At 38.4% G+C, this 21,058-nt stretch overlaps 1 protein-coding gene across 4 annotated transcripts in view; it reads left to right on the plus strand.

The window, feature by feature from the left end:
• The first annotated feature begins 5,144 nt into the window (after positions 1-5,144).
• Positions 5,145-21,058, plus strand: part of papss1 (3'-phosphoadenosine 5'-phosphosulfate synthase 1) — a 42,393-nt gene continuing 26,479 nt past the window's right edge. The window contains exons 1-6 of one of the 4 annotated variants that reach the window (XM_012959851.3): positions 5,145-5,512; positions 10,922-11,036; positions 13,075-13,310; positions 14,113-14,251; positions 15,537-15,655; positions 20,433-20,546. In XM_012959851.3, coding sequence (XP_012815305.1) covers positions 5,453-5,512; positions 10,922-11,036; positions 13,075-13,310; positions 14,113-14,251; positions 15,537-15,655; positions 20,433-20,546 — 783 coding nt within the window. In that variant the 5' untranslated portion in view covers positions 5,145-5,452. Of the gene's footprint in view, positions 5,513-5,645; positions 5,967-10,921; positions 11,037-13,074; positions 13,311-14,112; positions 14,252-15,536; positions 15,656-20,432; positions 20,547-21,058 lie in introns of those variants that run through there. The other 3 variants (NM_001006742.1, XM_031897989.1, XM_031897987.1) reach the window with 3 other exon arrangements.

Consider the following 21,058-nt stretch of genomic DNA (forward strand, 5'->3'; position numbering starts at 1 on the left):
ACATCTCCTCCTAGCCTTCCTTCTGTACAGACAAACAATTGACTTCTGGTTTTGGAGTCAGGCTAGGAGGAGATGTTGATCATCGCATTGTGGATTGTGCAGAGGGAAGATCGACATATGAGTGCCATTGTGTCCTATGGAAGGTTTCCAAAATCATGCATTGAAGTTTCAAAGTCTTTTCAAAGGTTTTTGCGCCCCTTACAATTGTTCGGATACGAAAATTTTGTGACTTTCAGATCGCAACCACAATATTTTTGCACGACCAAGAAAAGAATTTTCACGCAATTTTCGCACATCAGAAACTATCATGGTTACTCCAAATTTTTTCCAAAAAAATTTGTGGTTTAATGAATGGGCTCCTTAGTATGTGCCATAAAGCATGTTAGAGGCACGTTTAGCTTAGAACAGAAGGAACAAATTGTGAAGAGGCAGGTTGAGGGGCTTGGGGTGACAGCAGTAGTGGCACCAGATGCAGAAAGGCAATGTGGGACTTTTCTGCTGAATCTGGCTCAGATACTTAGGTTATCCCAAGCCTGTTATATGTTCATTGTATGTTTTTTGTTTTATAAAATGTATTCCTCTGCAGGGGACTGATACAGGGTAGAAGTGGTCTGAATTATGTTTAGCAAAAAGGTACAGGTATGGGACCTGTTATCAAGAATGCTTGGGACCTTGCATTTTCTGGATAAGAGGTCTTCCCATAGTTTGGACCTCCATCCATACTGAATACTAAAAAATCATTTTAATATTAAATAAACCTAATAGGATTGTTTTGCCTCTAATAAGCATTACATATATCTTAGTTTGGGTCAAGTACAAGTTACTGTTTTATTATTACAGAGGAAAAGGAAATCATTTTACAAAAATGTAAATATTTGATTAAAATGGAGTCTATGAGGGATAGCATTCTCGTAATTCATAGATTTTTGGATAACGTGTTTTTGTATCACAGATGCCATACCTGTATATGACATTTTAGGGTATTGTTTGACACGTTCATAGGTAGCTTTTATTTTTACCTACCAGATAATCCATGGTGATTAGGTGCTTTTTGAGTATACCTTCCAGGGCAACAGTTTTGTAACATTTGCCTTAGAAAAGTCACAAAAAGCTGAAAGCTTAACTCATTTGCTATTACTAGTAAACATACTTTCTTACTGCTCTAGGAACATATCTGATTTCCATTTTGTGTACAGAAAGAAATGTTCATTTGAGTACGGCAGCCTGGTCTGCAGTGAGAAAGTTTTCCTGGAAAAAAGATTGTCAAAAAATTGCAGCTACAGGATTGTTTATGTTCATCTGGATCAAGCTATAGCATTTTGGAGAGGTTACATGAATGGCCTTTTCAACCATTCTCTGTTAACTGATACCCATCACACCATAAAAAAATAAGAAACCCAGAAATTAAAGAGGTGGTTCACTTTCGAGATAATTTTTTAGTATGTTAGAGCAACTTTGCAATTGGTCTTCATTATTTGTTATAGTTTTTTTTTTTAATTATTTGCCCTTTTCTTACATGTCTCCAGCTTTCGCATGGAGTCACTGACCCCAAAAGCCAAAAAACTCTTGCTCTGTTACATTTTTTTTATTGTTACTTTTTATTCCTTATCTTTCTATTTGGTCCCTCTTCTATTCATATTCCAGTCTCTCATTCATATCACTGCCTAGTTGATAAAGTATACAAGACCCTAGCAACCAAACAGCTGCTGAAATTCCAAACTGGATAGCTGCTAAACAAAAAGACAAATAATTGAAAAACTACCAAAAATAAAGAATGAAAACCAATTGAAAACTGTTTCAGAATGTCAGTGTCTACTTCATACTAAAAGTTAATTTCAAGGTGAACAATCCCTTTTAGTTCACGACACAAAGAAACAAAAAAGTAACCATAAGGCAGCTGTGCTTTTGTTACTTAGCTATGCTACGTAGCAGGAGACTTCTGCTTACGCGTATTCAAAAGGACAAACCCTCTAGTACAAAAAGGTCCATTTTTACAATGAGACAGAAGCAAATGTAGCTCTATTCCAGAAATAACTCCAGCATTAAGGGTTGGAAGCCCCAGGCATTTACAGCAAAGGAGTGTTTTTACAGTGTTGTTGCTAAGGTGTGTATGCATATGTACGTATGTATACATATATATATATATATATATATATATATATATATATATATATGGTTTGTCCCTGAGGAAGAGCACAGATTGTGCTCGAAACGTTGGAATTTTTTTCAATAAAACCACTTTTTCTTTTGTATCAAGTCCCTATGTGTGCGGCACTCTTTCTATTATATATATATATACATATATATATATATATATACACGTTCAATGGCAATGTCGCTCATCCCCTAATTCAAAAGAAAAGTTTGGGTGCACGAGGCCTGGTTGAACTATATACATCTAGACTGTCTCAGCACTCCTAAAAAAATGTTTAGGAGTGCTGCGACAGTCTAGATGTATGTGTGTATTGCACAGATGTCACCTAACTACTTTTAATTTCTTTTTATTTATACAGTGCTGACATACTTTATAGCCATTTAGAGAGATTACTCATCAGTAATTACTCCCAATTTTACAATTTTAGTCCTTGTAACGTTTGTACACAAACACTATGGTTAATTATATTTTTTAAAGTGTGGTAGAAACTGGGTTATCCGAAGAGAGCCCACACAGAAACAGCAAGAACATACAAACTGCCCTGGATGTTATCGAATCAAAGACCCCAGTGCTGCCAGACAATAATGCTACTGTGCCATTCTGATGTCCAAGTTGATCCATGTTTTCAGAACATATTTCATATAGGGTGAGAAGGAATTAGGCTTTAAAAATAACGGATTGGATCATTATCACCCTAAATCAAGATGAGGGCTTGGAGCTGTGGAAGTGAGGCTCAGCACAAGGGCCATTTAGATAAGAAATGAAAAAGATTCACTCATAAAAATGCCACATTTTATATATTTTAACTTTTAATATATTTAACCAGCCAAAAGTTTCATCATCTCAATATCAGCAATGTTCCAGCACTTCAAACTTGTCACAGGAGATCCCCATTTTGTAAAGTGTCTGCAACACTCACATGCTCAGTGAGCTCTGGGCAGCTGTTGAGAAGCTAAGATTAGGGGTTGTTGCAAATTATCCAACAGAAAACGAGGTTGTCTGTCATATAAACTGATGGTTCAGGGCTGATTATTCAATTCTGGTGCTAAGTGCACTAGATTCAAAAGTGACCATGTAATGTAAATCTGAATAAATTACTAATCAGCCTTATATTATGACATTTATATTCTTTATGTACAGTATAATGTGAACATGTGCAGTGAACCAGCAGAAAATAAGATGGGGAGCTGTTGGGGCATCTTTGGAGGCACAGACCTTCCCTGCTAAAGGGCTGGGGTTGTCTAGGGCTGGTACAGAAGCCCAAAACATAAAGTGCAAGATTTCTAGCCTACTTCTTTCGTTCTACTTTAAGGCACTAATTGTGTCCAATGCCCATCCACACAGAACTTGCTAAAGAATATTCTATTACAGATGGCCTACAGAATCCTGAAGAGAATCTATTAAATCTCCTACCTCCTTTGGGGTTTCTATTCTATTATTATGATTTGTTTTTTTACTTCCATTTAATTTTAACTGTTATAATTTTTCATGTTCATTAACACATTTTTTTTAGTTTGTTTTAGCTCATGTATATTTTCTCTGGTTTATATCTCCAGTATATATATCATGCCTTTCCTTTTGCAATGTTTTCCCCTTTATATTTTAATTTTTAGTACTTTATATTGTACATTTGGAATATTCTATTGGAATATTCTTAAAAAAAATATGCAGGGGTATTCTCACTATCCTATGAATAAAGGTGGCCATACACTGTAAGATTTGCTCGTTTGGCAATATCAGGCTAATTTGATCGAATGAAACCGTTGGGCATAAAGGTGGCCATACACGCACCGATAATATCGTACGAAACCTCGTTTCGTACGATATTCGGTGCGTGTATGGTATGTCGGCGAGTCGACAGATATTGCAGGAAGCTGCGGATATCGGCTGACTCGCCGATCGGACCAGTTTGAAAATTTTGATCGGGCACCATAGAAGGCGCCTGACCAAAATCTGCCTTCAGAGCTGAATCGACAGGAGGTAGAAATCCTATTGTTTCTACCTCCTTACCTGCCGATTTAGCCCCGAATGGTGTGTGGCGGATCTGACGTTGTTTCGTGCGACCGATGGTTGCACAAAACATCGTCAGATTGCCACATGTATGGCCAGCTTAAGCGCCATCAGGCCACATCAATGACCTGATGCAGTCCTAAAGACCAGAATTGGCAGCTAAACTCTGCCCCTCTATGGCCCCAATAGGCACAAAATGTGTCAGGCTTTCCTTGCCCTAATAAATTATTTTTTTTAAATTACTTTCTTTGACTTTCTCTGGGAATCTCACATACCTTTATCTGACCTTTTCCACTTTACACCCAGACACTGGGGTGAATTGAGAGAATTATTCCCTTGTGCCTTTCTAGGGACAGCTTAAGGCTGTAGAGCCTTTATACTTTGAGAGCGTTTAGCGCCATTTCTCTTGCTAAAGGGGCCATCGATAAAGGCTGAAACGCTAAATGAGGGCTTTACCTAAATCAGCGCTTCTCAACCTGTGGGTCGGGACCCCTTTGGGGGTCGAACGACCCTTTCACGGGGGTCGCCTAAGACCATTGGAAATCATATATTTCTTAGGAATAATTTTATGGTTGGGGGTCACCGCAACATGAGGAACTGTATTAAAGGGTCGCGGCATTAGAAAGGTTGAGAACCACTGACCTAAATAGTCCGCCAACCAGTACCCTACAGACATGAGGTTACATAAGTCTGGGCATTAATTGCCTCTATACCCAAAGTGCAAATGCCAGCCTCTGTATACACAGCATTTTATCTTTAACGGGATAATAGGCTTATATACCTGTTGCAAAATACTCAATAACAAGCCTGGCACTAATTGTCATTGCCTCACTTGCCGGCCACACCAAGCACTATAAGTGCAACACCGCCTAACAGGACAAGGCAGACTTTATAAGAGCATTCCGTTGCACAAGAGCACAACTGAGACGTAGATATTGCAAGTGTAGAACGTCACAGTAACGCCAATGTCACAACTCAGTTCCCCGTAAGCAGCTCCCATTGCGCTAATCACTTCCTGCTGGGCATGCTGTGTAGCGGCTCATCGCAGCCTCATTTCCGCGGCCAGACGCAGCCGCACTGACTATACAGACTGCCGGCTGGATTGGTGCGCACAGCTGAATCGTTCGCCTGTGGGCGGAATTAACAGGGCCCTCCCACACCGCTTCGGGCATCTCAATTCGTGTGCTTGGCTCCCATACGCGTTTGCCTTTATAGGTGAACATTACCTGTACATCAGCTGTACCAGTAGCGCACACACTCACAGCCAGACCCGCCGCCCGGCCCAACATGGAGATAAGCGAGAGCAGCAACAAGAAGGTGAAGCTGAGCGGAAAGCTACAGAACTGGGTAAGTGGGAAGCACTGGGGGGCTCGGAGCAGACGCCCCGCCCCTGTCCTTCTGTATCACGTAATGAGGTCTGGCTCAAGCCTCAAGTATCTCCTTACAAACTGGCCAACCCCGCTAAGTACCCATCAGCCTGTGCTGTGCGCACATACAAACCCCCGGGGGAGCATCAGTACAGCAGGCGGGGCCGACACGGTATACACGTTCCCTGCTCTTTATAAACTTTAGGTGCAATAGCTGCTTTGCTCTGCAATAAGGCGGCTGGAAAGTGGCATAAATGGCTCCGAGCATGTAGAGACGCTGAGCAAAGTGTGGATGTGGCACTGAGAGTTGGGAAAGTGCCAGGAGCTGAGGAGCAGCCGGCTGGGTAGCTGGGAAACGAATCAGTGCTCCCATTCATTTGCTTTTCCACTCACCTGGAACGGAACCCTCACTTCAGGTGGAGGATTAACCCTTTGTACGTCTCTGACTACAATGTTAAAAGTATTGGATGTGTGCTTAACCAAAATGATTTCTTCAAATAACCAGTAACACCGCAAAATGAAAGTGTTTTATATGTAATTAAAATTAAGATACTTTTGCTCAGGGTTGGATAAAAGTGCTAGTTTGCCTAATGTAGCTTCTATTAATAAGCTGCTGTCTATTTAGGTGGGGTGGGGGGGTACAGCCGTTCAAGTTGAATAGGGGAAAGGGGGTCCTGTTAATAAACCCTATAAACTGAGCGCAATACAGCTATTGATGGATGGGTTACTCAGAAGAGAATTCAAAAGGGACTAGAGAATGTGAAGGTAAACAAGGGTTTAGGACTGGATGGTATTCATCTCCATGTAGAGCTATATTTTGTGATTGCCAAACCTCTTAGGGCAGTGGCACATGGGCAGATTAGTCACCCCGCGACAGATCTTCATTGTTGCGGTCGACTAATTTCCCCGCAATGCCATCCCACTGGTTAGAATGTAAATCGCCGGTGGGATGGCATACGTGTCGCTGCAATGTCCCGCAGTCCTGCCATCCCACCGGCGATTTACATGCAATTTACAACTGTCGCGGGGTGACTCATCTCCACATGTACCCCTGCCCTGAGGGTGAAGACACACAGCTACTAGTAGCAGCTACTTGTCAGGGCTACTAAAATAGACAATGATGATCATTTATTAATAGCTCCGTGTGCCTTCACCCTTAATCTTTCAGGATTCTTTAGGGCCATGGCAGACGGGGAGATTAGTTGCCCGCGACAAATCTCCCCGAAATGCCTTCCCACCGGCGAGAAGGTAAATCTCCTGTGGGATCGCATATGCGACGCCAAAATCACCAAAGTTTCCTCTCAAGGCAACTTGTTGCGTATGCGATCCCACCGGTGATTTACATTCTCGCGGTGGGATGGCCCGTGACAAGGGAGACTTGCCGACTAATCTCCCCGTCTGCCACGGCCCTTAAGGGCAGTGACACACAAACTTACTTGTAGCCAGCTACTTGTCATGGCTACATAAAGACAATACTGATATTGTCTCTACAATGTGTACAATATGTGTTTTAGCAGAGACAGTTCTGGGTATTGTCTATGCAGGGTATTTCACAGCATTTTGCAGCTGCGACAAGTAGCTGGCTATGAGTAGCTTTTGTGTCATTGCCCTTAATCTGGCACGGTGCTAAGAGATTGGCAAATTGCTACGGTGGTGCCGCTTTTCAAAATGGGATCTCGTTCTCAGCCTGAAAACAATAGGCTTGTGTGACATCAGTGGTAGAAAAACTTAGAAGGGGGAATAAGGCAGTTCATTACATTGCAACTCACAGTACTTTGAGGCCAGCATGGTTTATGTGTAAGGGCTCTGGCACACGAGGAGATTTGTCGCCGGCGATTTTTAAAAGAGCGATTTGGCGACAAGACGCCAATGCTAAATCAATGGAAATCGCCAGCGTCAAAACATACAAGGCTACTTCAAATCGCCTGCTGTTTCTAATCGCACACAGACCCTTTTCTGAGCGACTTGAGTAAACATGAGGGGGGGGTTAACTGTTGAGTGTACCATGGGTAGCAGATCGCCTGGAGCTCAACTCGCATGAAATCTCTTCGTGGGTATTGTTGTGGCGACTTGTCGCCAAATCGCTAGGGGGAAAAAACGCAGGCAACAAATCTCCTCGTGTGCCAGAGCCCTAACAGATCTTGCTGGACTAATCTAATTGCCTTCTATAAGGAGGTGAATTGGAACCTAGAGTCTGGGGTAGCAGTGGATGTGATCTTAAGAAAAAGGAAATCATTTTAAAAATAGGAATTATTTGCTTATAATGGAGTCTATTGGAGATGGCCTTCCCATAATTCAGAACTTTCTGGATAATTAGTTTCCAGATAAGGGATCCCATACCTGCGCTGTCTACTGTATTTTTGCTGATGTTACTACATTTTTCAATTCTATTTAGAAAGTAGCCACTTTGCTGATCAGTTTCACTTAATTAGAGACCTGGGCAGCAAATTGGCAGACGTCCACTGTTGATAAGTGCAAGGTAATGCAATTTTTAGAAATAACCTACATGTGAGTTAAACATTTAGGGGCAGATTTATCAAAATGTGAGTAGAGTTTACCACAGAAAAAAAAACTCTTGGGTTTTTTAGAAGTGTATTTAACAAATGGTGAACTCGCCTCTAAAAATCCCATAGGAATGAACAGAAAGTAGATGCATATTTTCTGTGGTGATTCTCACATTTAGATATATCTGCCCCTTAATGTGTGTTGGGAGTATCCTTAAAGGAGTAACAAAGGCATTTTATTGCCAACAGATTAGTCACAATTGTGCAAGCTAGAATACTATATTTATTCTGCAGAAAGCGTTACCATACCTGAGTAAACAGCATTTGAAGCTCCCTCTGTTTTGGTTATGATAGCAGCTGCCGTTTTTAGCTTGGTCCCAGTAACTTCCATGCCGCAGTTACTGGTAGCTCAGATTACAGCAGAAAGGGAAGGGGGAGAGAGCAGAACTTTGATGGTTACCTCTTACAAGCCCTCTATTGGTCCAAATTATTTTACATTTAGTATTAATTTTTACAGCAAAGTTAAACCAGCACCATGTATTATTCATAATTGCCTACAAAATTAGAGGACTTAATTTATCCTGTGTGTCTCCTTTATATACCAATCAAATGCACTGGAGTTTATACATATAGTTGTGTTGTCCATCATTTATAAACATATTACAGTGTACTGACTTTCCTATTGTAAAAACTTATTCAAGCTGTCACACCTGCTTGAGCAGCCGGATCAGCATATATCAAAGTTCCTGTTGCTGAGTTTTAAGCCAGCATACATCTGTAGCAGTTCTAGTTTTTTATTCTGTTGTTATTATTTATTTTTTGTTTAGAAAGCTAGTCAGTGCTGGCGTTTGTTTACCTCCACAGTTAGATTGTTACGTTTTGTTTTACAATATAAGAAGATATGCCAATTGCATTCAAGAGTAACTTTAAATTAGTCAGTAAGTTAGCTCTGAATTAGAGAGAGGCCATCTCCTAAACAGCCCAATTTAAGCAAATAATTCTTGTTTCTAAAAATGATTTTTTTTCCCTTATAATAAAACAGTACCTCTTACTTGATCCTTATTAGGATTTTGGGTTTATTTAATGTGCAGATAAATTTTAACAGACTTCTCCAAATAACAGAAAGATCCATTACCACAAAAAACGGGTCCCAACCCAAGTTCGCAGATAATAGATCCTATACCCGTAAACCTGTAAATGCCACCTGATTTGATCCAATCATGTGGTTGTTTTCTTCAGCATTATTTTGACTTCACCCAACCCTGGGAAAATTTTGGTTAAGAAAGCCATAGAATGGCCACTAGGGGGGGCGCCTGTTACATCTTCGGCGCTACTAAAAGCTTCTGACTTAGCTAAAAAGTTAAATGGGAGCAAAAAGCTATTGTAGTACTGTGGTGGGACTTGTACACTGGGGTCCAAGTACTTGATAATTAGTATGGCAGTTTCCTTAGCATTCCCAAACTTGCTTATGTCTGCAGCTGTAGCATTTTTCTTTTCCTAAAGTTATCTATTTATTTATCTGTTAATGCGGCTGCATTTCCCACCCTCGGCTTATACTCGAGTCAATACATTTTTCCAGTTTTCTTAGGTAAAATTAGGTACCTCGGCTTATATTCGGAACGGCTTATACTCGAGTATATACGGTATGTTGAAAGAATTTCATGTGTAACAGTTCATTTAATTTTATAAATTCAATAAAGTGAATTTATTCTGTAAGTCATTGCTGGAATATACCTTAGTAGATAGCTTTGCTTTTTTTGTTCTTGTGTTGTTATTACCCCAAGCATGGAATACTTTTATGGTTGTTCCCTGACAACCTATCTACTTTCTTCTGTCTGCACAATAGAAAATAAACCATAAATAATCAGTCCTTCTTCTCTTCTTCTATACATTTCTTGCTGTAATTGGTTTTACAACCCTGCAACCTGGTGAGATATGAAAAGATACTATATTTACATGCAGTAGTTTCTCTCAAAATATAGTAGTCCTTAAAGTAAATTTACACTTTTCCAAACCTAATCTCATTCTCTTAACTGTGTCAGTTTTATTAAAAATTAGTATGTTTTGATCTTTTATAATGAATACATATTTTACTGAGCCAGAATCAAATTTTGATATGCTTTTATTTTTCTTATATTTTTCTTCTTTTTCCTTGATGAGTGAACACTTTGTTCTTCTTAAAGCAAAGTTTGAAAACTATTTTTAGGGGCACCTTCTCACTGGGCCTTTGCTCAGTACCTGAATTATATTTAGTGAGGGCACACCATCATTGCAGTTCATGCTAAACGGGTATAATTTGTACTGTTTTTGTTGCATTTTTAGTACCCATTTCTTAATTGTAGACGGTACAGTGAGAAAACTGGTGCTGGTGTAGAACTGCAGCCAGAGAAAACACTGTGCACACAGTGGATTTTAGCCAAACTCTTTTGCTTGAGTTTTCTGTCTGCAATCCACCCAGGGCTGTATTTAGGTTGGCACTGAATCTCTGTTTGCCAATTTGCGCGTGTGATAGAACTGATGTCATGACGTGACTTCACTTCCTTCCATCACAAAATACAAATTTACCCCGTCGCCGATGGATTTCATTAGGGACGATCTGGTAGGAGTGGCAGGTTTTTTGGAAAGAATCCAGCAGTGGAAGAGGTTTTTATTTTTTTAAATAACTACACCCCTGAATACAGTCCATATGCTCAGTGACAAGCAGATCACATTTATGCCTTATCAAGTGTACACAGAACCAGCAGAGAAAATCCCATGTGTCACATGTCACCTGTGTCACCTTTTGATTACCGTTTGATATATTTGTTATATATTTGATATATTTTTAAGACCTGACCTGGTACAATTAGCAGCTCTCCTTTAGTTTTTTTTCTTCTTTTCTACAGGGGATGCAGCGAGCGACCAATGTTACATACCAAGCACACCATGTCAGCAGGAACAAGAGAGGGCAAGTGGTGGGAGCCAGGAGTGGCTTTCGTGGCTGCACAGTATGGCTGACAGGTACCGTGAGAATTAAGTCACACTATACTCTAAAGCAGGGATCCCCAACCTTTTATAAGCAAAAAAAAACCCTTCTGAAGTCTCTCTAATTTACTGCAGAGGAGGAAAAAAAATCCTTTCTGATTACAGGATGGCAATTGGACAAGTCCCTGAATCGACTTGTACTAAGGGCTATTTTCCATAATCCTGTTTCCCCTCACTTGCTTTCACATCTACTGCAACCCCACTGTCCAGCTTCTTACTAACCTCATCATAAAAAGCAATTACATTTGTCTGACATGACCTGTCCTTCATAAAGCCATGCTGATAACTGCTCATAATGCCAATATCCAGAACATAATTTTAAATGTGATCCCATAACAAACCTTTAAATAATGTGCCCACCATAGATGTCAGACTTGCTGGCAATTGCCAGGACAAGATAGTAATCCCTTTTTATAAGAATTTCATCAGCTATCCTCCAATCCATAGGTACCATACCAGATGAAAGCGAGCCATTTTGGGTTTGTCTGAATGTGTACTTTCCAAAAATATATGGTTTTCAGGGGCCCCCTACTTTTTGCAGCTTTTACCCCACATCAGACTGCCTGTGTTTATGAATTAGGTAAATGTAAGCCATGAAAATAGAGCCCCCCCCCCCCCCCCCCAAATACACCTTGTGTATACTAAGTGCCATGTGCTTTGATAAACCCATGTATAGTGGGCATCAAACTGTTCAGTAGACCTCTGAGGTCCATATTTAGGGTGTTTTATATTGTTACCTAATGACATGTAAGAGATAAGATGCTGCAAAGTGGAAGTTTTGAGGTGATTATCAGAAATTTCATATAAATCAACACTTTTAGGAAAGCTTTGCGGCTTGGTACATTGGAGTAGACATTTAATGTGTACCCATTTTGAATTTAGATGAATGTGTACTTTCCAAAAGTATATGGATTTCTACAGTGAACATACTTTTTTTTTTGTAGCTTTACCCCACATAAAATGAGGCAAATGTGTTGGTTTTGCAGGAGCTGCAAACTTTGAAATTATAGATCATATGGGGGTATTCATTTTTGGGCCCCTACATTCCACATACTTTGGTAAACCTATGTACATTGAGCATCAAGCTGTTTTGTGGACCCCTAGCTTTCATATTTAGGATGTTTTATCTTGGTGCCTAATGATATCAGGAGATCAGATGCTGCAAAGTGATCAAAATCACCAATTTTAGGAAAGTTTTGCGGCTTGGTACTTTGGAGTAGAAAGACGTGTACCTTTCCTGGATTCAGGGGAATGTGTACTTTTCAAAAATATATGGTTTTCTGTGGTACACTTACTTTTTTGTAGCTTTACTTAAATAAAATTTAAATAAAATTATGTAAAATGTGTTGGTCTGAAATGGTACATTCCACATACTTGGGTAAACCTGTGCACATCGGGCATCAAACTTTTTTTCAGTGGCCACCTAGCTTTCATGTTTAGGGTGTTTTATCTGGTTACCTTATGACCTGCAGGAGATAAGATGCTGCAGATTGGAAGCTTTGAAGAGATTTTAATAAAAATTCACAATTTTTTTTTTTAAAACTGCTAACTTTAGAAAAACCTTGCAACTTGGTAGTTTTGAGTAGACAGACAGTTTTGCCTATTCTGAATTCGCCAGAATCTGTTCTTTCCAACAGTTTGAAGCATTCTGGGATTTCCAAATCAGTTGTAATTTTGTGTATAAAATAATTTATTTATTTATTATTAATAATATTAATATTTATATACTTTATTATGGAAAATATAAAACATTTTTTAGATATTTAAAAGCCTATATCTTGTTACAGAAGTAGAATTATACAAAGATTCTAGCATATTTTGAAAGCTTAGGTTGCCCTATCCTTAAAAAGGTATATGGTTTTCCTGGGTAAAATAAAAGGCCCCCAATGAAAGGCCTTGTGGAAGAGTGCAAAATTTTCAAAAACTGTCCATAAAAGTTTCTCAAGTGACCAAATTGTCTGGCAATGAAAGAGTTAAAGCATGTCAATGTTGTTTTCATGTTTGTTTTGCACAGGTCTTTCTGGCGCTGGGAAGACTACAGTAAGCATGGCTCTAGAGGAGTACCTAGTTTGCCATGGCATCCCCTGTTACACTCTAGATGGTGATAACATCCGCCATGGACTCAGTAAAAATCTTGGTTTCTCCCAGGAGGACCGCGAGGAGAACATCCGACGTATTGCTGAAGTTGCCAAGCTGTTTGCAGATGCTGGTCTTGTGTGCATTACTAGTTTCATATCACCTTATGCTAAAGTAAGGAAGCAAGCCAGTTAACATTTCTTCTCATACCTGATAGGTTGACTGTTAACCAATGCATATTTCAGTTGCTATTTTTATTTTTGTTTAGGAGATTCTTTATTCAGTTCATATGAAGTCATATTAGGATGATAATTGATATTAATTGACAAGAGTTCATATGTTTCCTACAACTGTCTTTTTGGTGCTTCATTCAGGCAAAGCTTAGGTATTTAGATGAACAATTGAAAGTAAGGCATCGGAAGATTTATCAAAATGAGAAATTACAGCTTACCGCAATAAAATTCACCCACTTTCTATTCATTCCTATGGGATTTTTAAAAGCATATTTATCAATAGGCGAAAGTTAGGTCACCATTTGATAAAAAATTCTTATAGGAATGAATATAAAGGGTGTGATTGTTACTGTGGTGAGCTCTAAATTCACACTGATAAATCTGCCACTGTTAGATAAATATGATATTTAAATACTTTGAATAAATGACCTAAGGATCTTCAACAATTTAATGGATTCTTTTGATTTAGTCTTACTGTATTCCTAAGACGTCTGCCTAGTTGCATAGTGCAGCTTTCCTTTACCACAAGGATACACTTTTTATTATATCTTCTCTGTAAGACTTTAGGCTACAAATGATGCAGCTGTCCTGTTCAATAAAATGCTGTATCTTTCAAAACAAAATCAAGTTAGGCATAATTTCTGAACATACATAACCCACACAGAGCTAGTATTTGTGATTCCATGCTTATCTTGCATTAGGAAAACATCCCATCCTGTATTTGAACATTTTTTGTCTCTCAGGATCGTAACAACGCCAGGCAAATTCATGAGGCTGCAAGCCTTCCATTTTACGAAGTGTTTGTGGATGCACCGCTGTACATTTGTGAGCAGCGAGATGTGAAGGGCCTATATAAAAAGGCACGAGCCGGAGAAATCAAAGGTAGGAATATGTTCATCTGGAAATCCTTATACCTTTTTCTGCAGATAACAGGATGGTTTGCTTTAAAGGCTATAATGAGTCAAAACTAACACCTGGATTAAATATCCTTATGAGCTGCCATTTTGTACATTAGGCACATTTTTAGACGAAACACTTTGGATTTTTTGGCTCAAAAGACCATAAAAGTCAATTGTGATTTTTCCAATATCGGTGACAAAATTTATGGCCGGCCACATTGAACTTTATGCATTTCAGCATGTTGCGAGTTCTTGAACAAATGCATTCTTATTTGCTTGGCTAAAGATAATTATTTTAAGATTTATGTGGTAAATTGATTGCTGTTAACTTCACACAGAGGGAGTTTTTAGTCTTTTTCTTTAAAGGAATACTGTCATGGGAAGCTCCCAGTAAATATCAGAAGTAGCGCTAAATAGTAAGAAATTTAAATCCGGCTTGGAACGTGGGAGTAGGAGAAACAATAGGTTACCTGAAAGCAGTTGTAAAGTATAGTTCTAGCTCGTTCTGAAAGCTCAGACTCGGGCACAATGCACTTAGAGGGCTGCCTACACAACAATATTAAAACAAAAAAAATACATTTGATGGTTCAAGAATAACATGTTAAATGGTACAGTGAATTATTTGCTATGTAAGCAATATAATTTATAAATACAAATTATACCATGAAAATTATGACAGAATCCTTTTAATAAAATGCGCTTCTGAATATGATTTTTGTGTGTATGTAGGCACTCTAGTATCAATTAAAAAAAATAACAAATGAATACAATTGATCATCCACGAGCATTGGCAAATTTCTTAATATTTGATAATCCCTTTATCTGCTTAGTGACCAAACTGTATGTGCAGGAATAATTTAGCGACGCAAAGGGCCTAGTGCAAATGCGCAATGAACTTTCACGTGGTGCAGATTCCCCTACAGAACTGCTTAAAAAGTTGACAGTTCTGTAGCCTATTCACATGCCCAGGTGCTACCAAAACACAGCATCAACTATTCAAGAAAACATTCAATATTAGCTAAAGCACCCAGCCCATTCTGCTACAAAAATTATATTTCCAGTACTTCAAAATGAAGTATGTGGCCCATCCTTTCCAATATATTCCCCTGGATAGCTAAGGGAAATGTATGCCTAAATTACATCTCCCTTTACTAACTCTAACTACTTTTTCTATTTTTTTTGTGCATGCTTATTGATTGAAACGAACTTTGTACCTGTTATTACGTTACCCCCCCAAGTTTGTAATCCATTCATACAATGACCTACAGGTTTCACTGGCATTGATGCTGAATATGAAAAACCTGAAGCACCAGAGTTGGTGCTAAAAACAGATTCCTGTGATGTAAATGATTGCATCCAGCAAGTTGTTGAACTTTTGCAGGAAATGGTGAGTTGAGTATGATTTGACTTTTTCAATTTAAGAAAATGTAGAAGTGGCCTTCACATAGGTTGGATTACAATGCAGATATTTTTAGCTGTGCTTTTATTGGCCAGCCCGTGACACCCCCCCCCCCCCCCCCCCCTTCTCATACACTTGCTAACAGGAATGATCAGTGGTCTCTGTTCTCATTTTGGCAAATAGGCACTTGCTATTGCCACTTGAGTTAGTTAGCCAAGTGACAGGGTAGCTTTAAGTACTGATAGGCACACCGGAGTGACCAGATTTTATAAAACAATGTGACTATATGTGACTAGCTTCATCATTAAATGAGAGTATTGTTTCATTTGCAAAGAAAAATAGAAAAAACACATTTTAACTTTTACCAGCTGTAAATAATATAATAGCCAGTAGGTGGCACCATAAACCTACTTTGCATATAACTTATACAGTTTACTGAGTATTGTTATGTACGCGTATTTAGAAGACAAATAATGCATACAACACTCCTCACTTTTCTTAAGTATCTCAAGAGATGGCTATGAATACTAGTGAAAATAAGATATTTATAAAATGTAATCTTATCCCCCTAAAGAGTTTAATTTCCTAATAGTTTATAAATAGTGCTTACATTTGTTTTAATGTCAAAAAATATTTCAAGTGCCTGTAGAAAGGGGAAGTTGGAAATAGTACATTGAAAATGAGTTACAACATTTTTCTCCACTTTTCTGTCCTATTTGCTTTCTACATAATTTGGTGCCTAAAGTATTATAGTACTATGTTTTTTTTTTTACGTAACATTTGAAAATAGTTTTTACATTCAGATCTGTTAAGCAACCAGCGGCCTCCTAGCAAAAGTCCCAGTATGGTGGATTATAGAATTGGAAGAACTCATCATTTTTATTGCATAATATAAGGAGAGATTCAAAAGTGTCAGGAACATTTGGCTGTACGAACATGGCCAAATATCAAACAATTAAGAGAAGTTTAAAAGGGTTGTTAACATTTAAATTAACTTTTCATATGATGTAGACATGGATATTCTGAGACAATTTGCAATTGGTTTTCATTTTTTATTATAGTTTTTTTTTTTTTTTTTAATTAAGCAGCTCTCCAATTTGAAATTTGAGCAGCTATCTGCAATTACCCTTTTATGTGTTAAGCCTGCAGAGTCAGATGTTCAACTGGCCCATTTGTTCAGAGGGAGGCCACACACAATTCCCTGCTGAAATGACCCCCCACGGATATAGTCTGTAGATAAGACATGCACATTTTAATTGGGTACTTTCATTTAATTTGGTGCAGTTTAAAATCTGTTTTTTATTAAAGACCTCCGACAACATCCTCAGACGTTGCATGGAAGGCTGCCATTATGCAAATCTTGGACTGTCAGTGTCCATCTGACCACTGTATAAACATGAAAGTTTTTGAGTTTCCCCATGTTTAATTTAATTTGCCCTTTGCACTCTTTGAGTAGTCCTTTAAATTTCTACCAATATGTAAGTGACAGATTGATGTGCTAATTTATTTATATTTTCCACTGATCCTCCTAGGATGAAGCCTGCTCTTTATCACTTCTCTGAAAACCTGCCCAAGGGATTTCATTCAGTTATAAAAGACTTGATCTGTGGCAGAAGAGCAGTCTTTTTTTCTAATTACAAGCAGAGCCTTTGGCTGATTCTGGGGTATATGTCATTGAACCTGTGTGTTTGCACACAAACTTGCATTCCTTTTTTTTTTTTATGGCAGCCGCTTTTAATATATATGGTTCATTAAAATGACAACTGGCTTCCTGTAGCCTTGCTGCATCACTAGTACCTGTACTACATTTAAATAAGGCACTGAATGTGAGAATATTTTCGAGCAGAACCCCAACCTGTTATTCCCATGAGCACCATTTAAATATAAAAAAGTTGGCTACCAACACAAGCAAGGAAAAGTTCCTAGGGGGTGACCAATAAAGGCTGTGATTGGTTATTTGGTAGTGTGGACTGGCTTTGTTTGGCAGTACGCATGGTCTTTATGCCTCCAAAACGTCTCTTCAAATCAGGTATTCAAAAATAAGCTTCTGCTTTGAGGCCACTGGGAGCAATATCCAAGGGTTTGTTGAGCAACATGTTGTTTACGAGCCACTGGTTGAAGGGATCACTGGTTTAGAGAGAAGAATTAAAGTTGTGTGTAAGGCCAAGACTTCAAATTTATTTTGGTATTTACCAAATAAGGCTGATGCCACACGCGGCGTAGGGCTGATTTTTTCGGCAAGCGGAAAAACGCTTGCCGAAAAATCAGCCCTACGCCTGCTACTTGTGCCTGCACCCGAATGAATGGGATATGCTCGGGTGCAGACACATGTAGCCGATATACGCATGAAAACGCAAGAGAATGTAAATTTGCGCGTTTTCATGCGTATAACGGCTACATGTGCCTGCACCCGAGCATATCCCATTCATTCATTGGGGTGCAGGCACAAGTAGGAGGCGTAGGGCTGAATTTTCGGCAAGCGTTTATCCGCTTGCCGAAAATTTCAGCCCTACGCCTCGTGTGGCATTAGCCTAACACCACTTTAAATTCAGGGAAGTTGTAGACATGAATTGTGTAGGTTTCAACCATGTCAAACACTTAAAGGAAAACTATATCCCCAGAATGAATACTTAACCAACAGATAGTTTATATTGTGTTAAGTGACCTATTAAAGAATCTTGCCAAATGGGTATATATATATATATATATATATATATATATATATATATATATATATATATATATATATATATATATATATATATATATATATATATATATATATATATATATATATATATATATATATATATATATATATTGCCCTTTTACATCCTTTCTTTTGATCCACCATTTAGTGATGGACTGTGTGCTCCCTCAGAGATCACATGGCCAGAAATAATGCAGCTCTAACTGTAACAGGAAGTAGTGTGTAAGAAAAAGCCAGAAATCTTTCTATTATTTGGCTGATGTGGCCTAGCATGTATGTGTGCCTTAGCTTGTTTGTGTGCACTGTGATTCCTATGATCCCAGGAGGCAGCACTTAAAGTGATACTGACACGAAAAAATGACTTTTCAAATTATGAATCTACATAAAAAGTTACCTATAGGTCAAATATGGCTGCCACCTCATAGAGGAACATGGGGGATCAGATAAGGAATGGAAAAGCATCAGGAAATACTTTTTTGGCAAAATTTTAAAACTCATGCAAAGTCAATGTTATGATAGATGTAAAAAAGGTTTAATTTCTGGTGTCAGTATCTCTTTAATTCTTAAAATGCCAATTTTCTATTTAGGATTACCCAATAGCACATACTACTAAAAAAGTATGTTTTTATGAAAATGGTTTATTTAGATGAAGCAGAGTTCTACGAGCTTATGAGCTTTTTTTATGCTATACATTTTTATAGAGACCTACATGGTTTGGGGTATAGTTTTCCTTTAAGTAAATATAAATAGAAACATATCACTTTTGTATAGACATTTCTCTACAGCTCCTTGCAGAGGTTCTTTTAAAATGTGATGCAGCTGAAATTCAGGTGGTGCTAAACATTCCGATCTGGGACAAACAACTATGCATCATGATGTAATATGAATCTGATGACCTGTTCAATTACCCTTGTACAAGGAATCCAAATGTAAGACTGGGATTCATATTAAAAAGGAATTTTTGCTAAACTGATGAAAAATGGAAGGACAAAAAAGCAGTCATTGCCATAATTTAAAGTAGTATCAGAAGTGGTAAATTCATACTGAAATAAACATCACCTTTATGGGGAGATGGGAGGGCAAAGACATGAGTGCTTGGCTTGGGATTAAAGTAGTTTGACTATTATAAATGTAGATTAATTATACATAGTGAATAGAGTACCCTATTTTGTAAAATATAAGGATATTATAAATCACTGAGGAGTTCAATGACCAAATAAAAGCACAAGGCTAAAGGCCAAGGTGATATCTAATATCTTCATATTTCTCAACTGGGGATACTTACTAGATATTCATTGTGTATAATAAGTAGATATTATGCATGTTTTGGGAATAAGGAATAGTGGGACAGCAGGCTTTAGTCGCATGAAACTATCAAAGGGGGTATGGCACTATAAGGACTTTTGAAAGGAGTCATAGTGGAATGGCACTGAGAATGGAGGTTATCAGGGGGTTTGTTGTGACTGTGTTTGCAGTTGGACTACTGTATGTATGCCTAAGAAGTTGTGCATAAGAATATTTTTAACCTTTCAAGGCAACAAGCATTTTAAAACAGATATGATGTTTTCCCTTTCATTGTCAGTCTACACAGACGTGAGCAGTTAATTGCTCACTTGGGTCATCATATAGCCAATTTAGATTTTTTAGGGGATTTGTGAAGCACACTTCTGTATAAGGCAGTTCTTACAACCAGCTTGCATGCAGATGATCATGATCTCCAACTCTGAAGTGGAACAAGAATCTACTTTAAGTTCAGTGTCCTGTGATTTTTCCCAGGAGTACGTCTTTGAGTTCATTGGCCGGGCATCTTGAGGATCTGCGTTTTTCCAGTGATCCCAGCAACTGGCTCTGTCCAGAAAACATTCACCTAAACCCAACAGCTCTTATTATTTTTCTACAAGAACTTTTAAGAAATATTAAACTCTAGAGGCATAAAAACAATATGAACTTTGAGATAGTGAATGTTTTTTCACCTCCCTTTCTTGATAAGTTAAACGCATCTGTTTAGCAGCTGAAAATACTAACCATTTTTCCATGATTTCTTTACACAAATAGGATATTGTGCCAGTGGATGCATCCTATGAGGTCAAGGAGCTTTATGTGCCAGAAAATAAGCTCCAGCTGGCAAAGACTGATGCAGAGACTTTGCCTACTCTGGAAATCAATAAGGTAATGCACCAGCCATTTTGTTACACGCAGCTGAATACTTAATATCGTCTCTATGGCTTTCAGCGTTAAGAATGTTTCTTTATATCATCATTTGCCCTTTTATTGACGCAGTTAATGCCAGTGATTGTACACTAATGTAGCATGAGCTGAATGCATTAGCTCAGATAGCTTATTGTACATATTAGCTTTGGCACCAGTGAGCAAGGCTTGTCATGCCAAAGTGAAACAAGTATTACATTTACAATGAATGGATGACTGCACCTTATCTCCAGGTCTGCAGTTGAAATAAAACTTCCAGCATTCTCTGAAACATACACCCAGCCTGATTAGATTGGCAGAATTCGACCTTCAAGCAAGGCAAGTTTACTAGGACATAGATGTGCCTTCCTACATCATAAAACTTTTCTTGAACTAAATATTGCCAAATTACCCATGGGAGCAGTACTACCAGAAGAAAGCAGATTATACATAAACAAAAGAAAGGTGGATGCGCAGTTGTACATATTACAGAA

This window comes from Xenopus tropicalis, chromosome 1, assembly GCF_000004195.4.
Source record: "Xenopus tropicalis strain Nigerian chromosome 1, UCB_Xtro_10.0, whole genome shotgun sequence".
In the NCBI taxonomy this organism is placed as follows: domain Eukaryota; kingdom Metazoa; phylum Chordata; class Amphibia; order Anura; family Pipidae; genus Xenopus; species Xenopus tropicalis.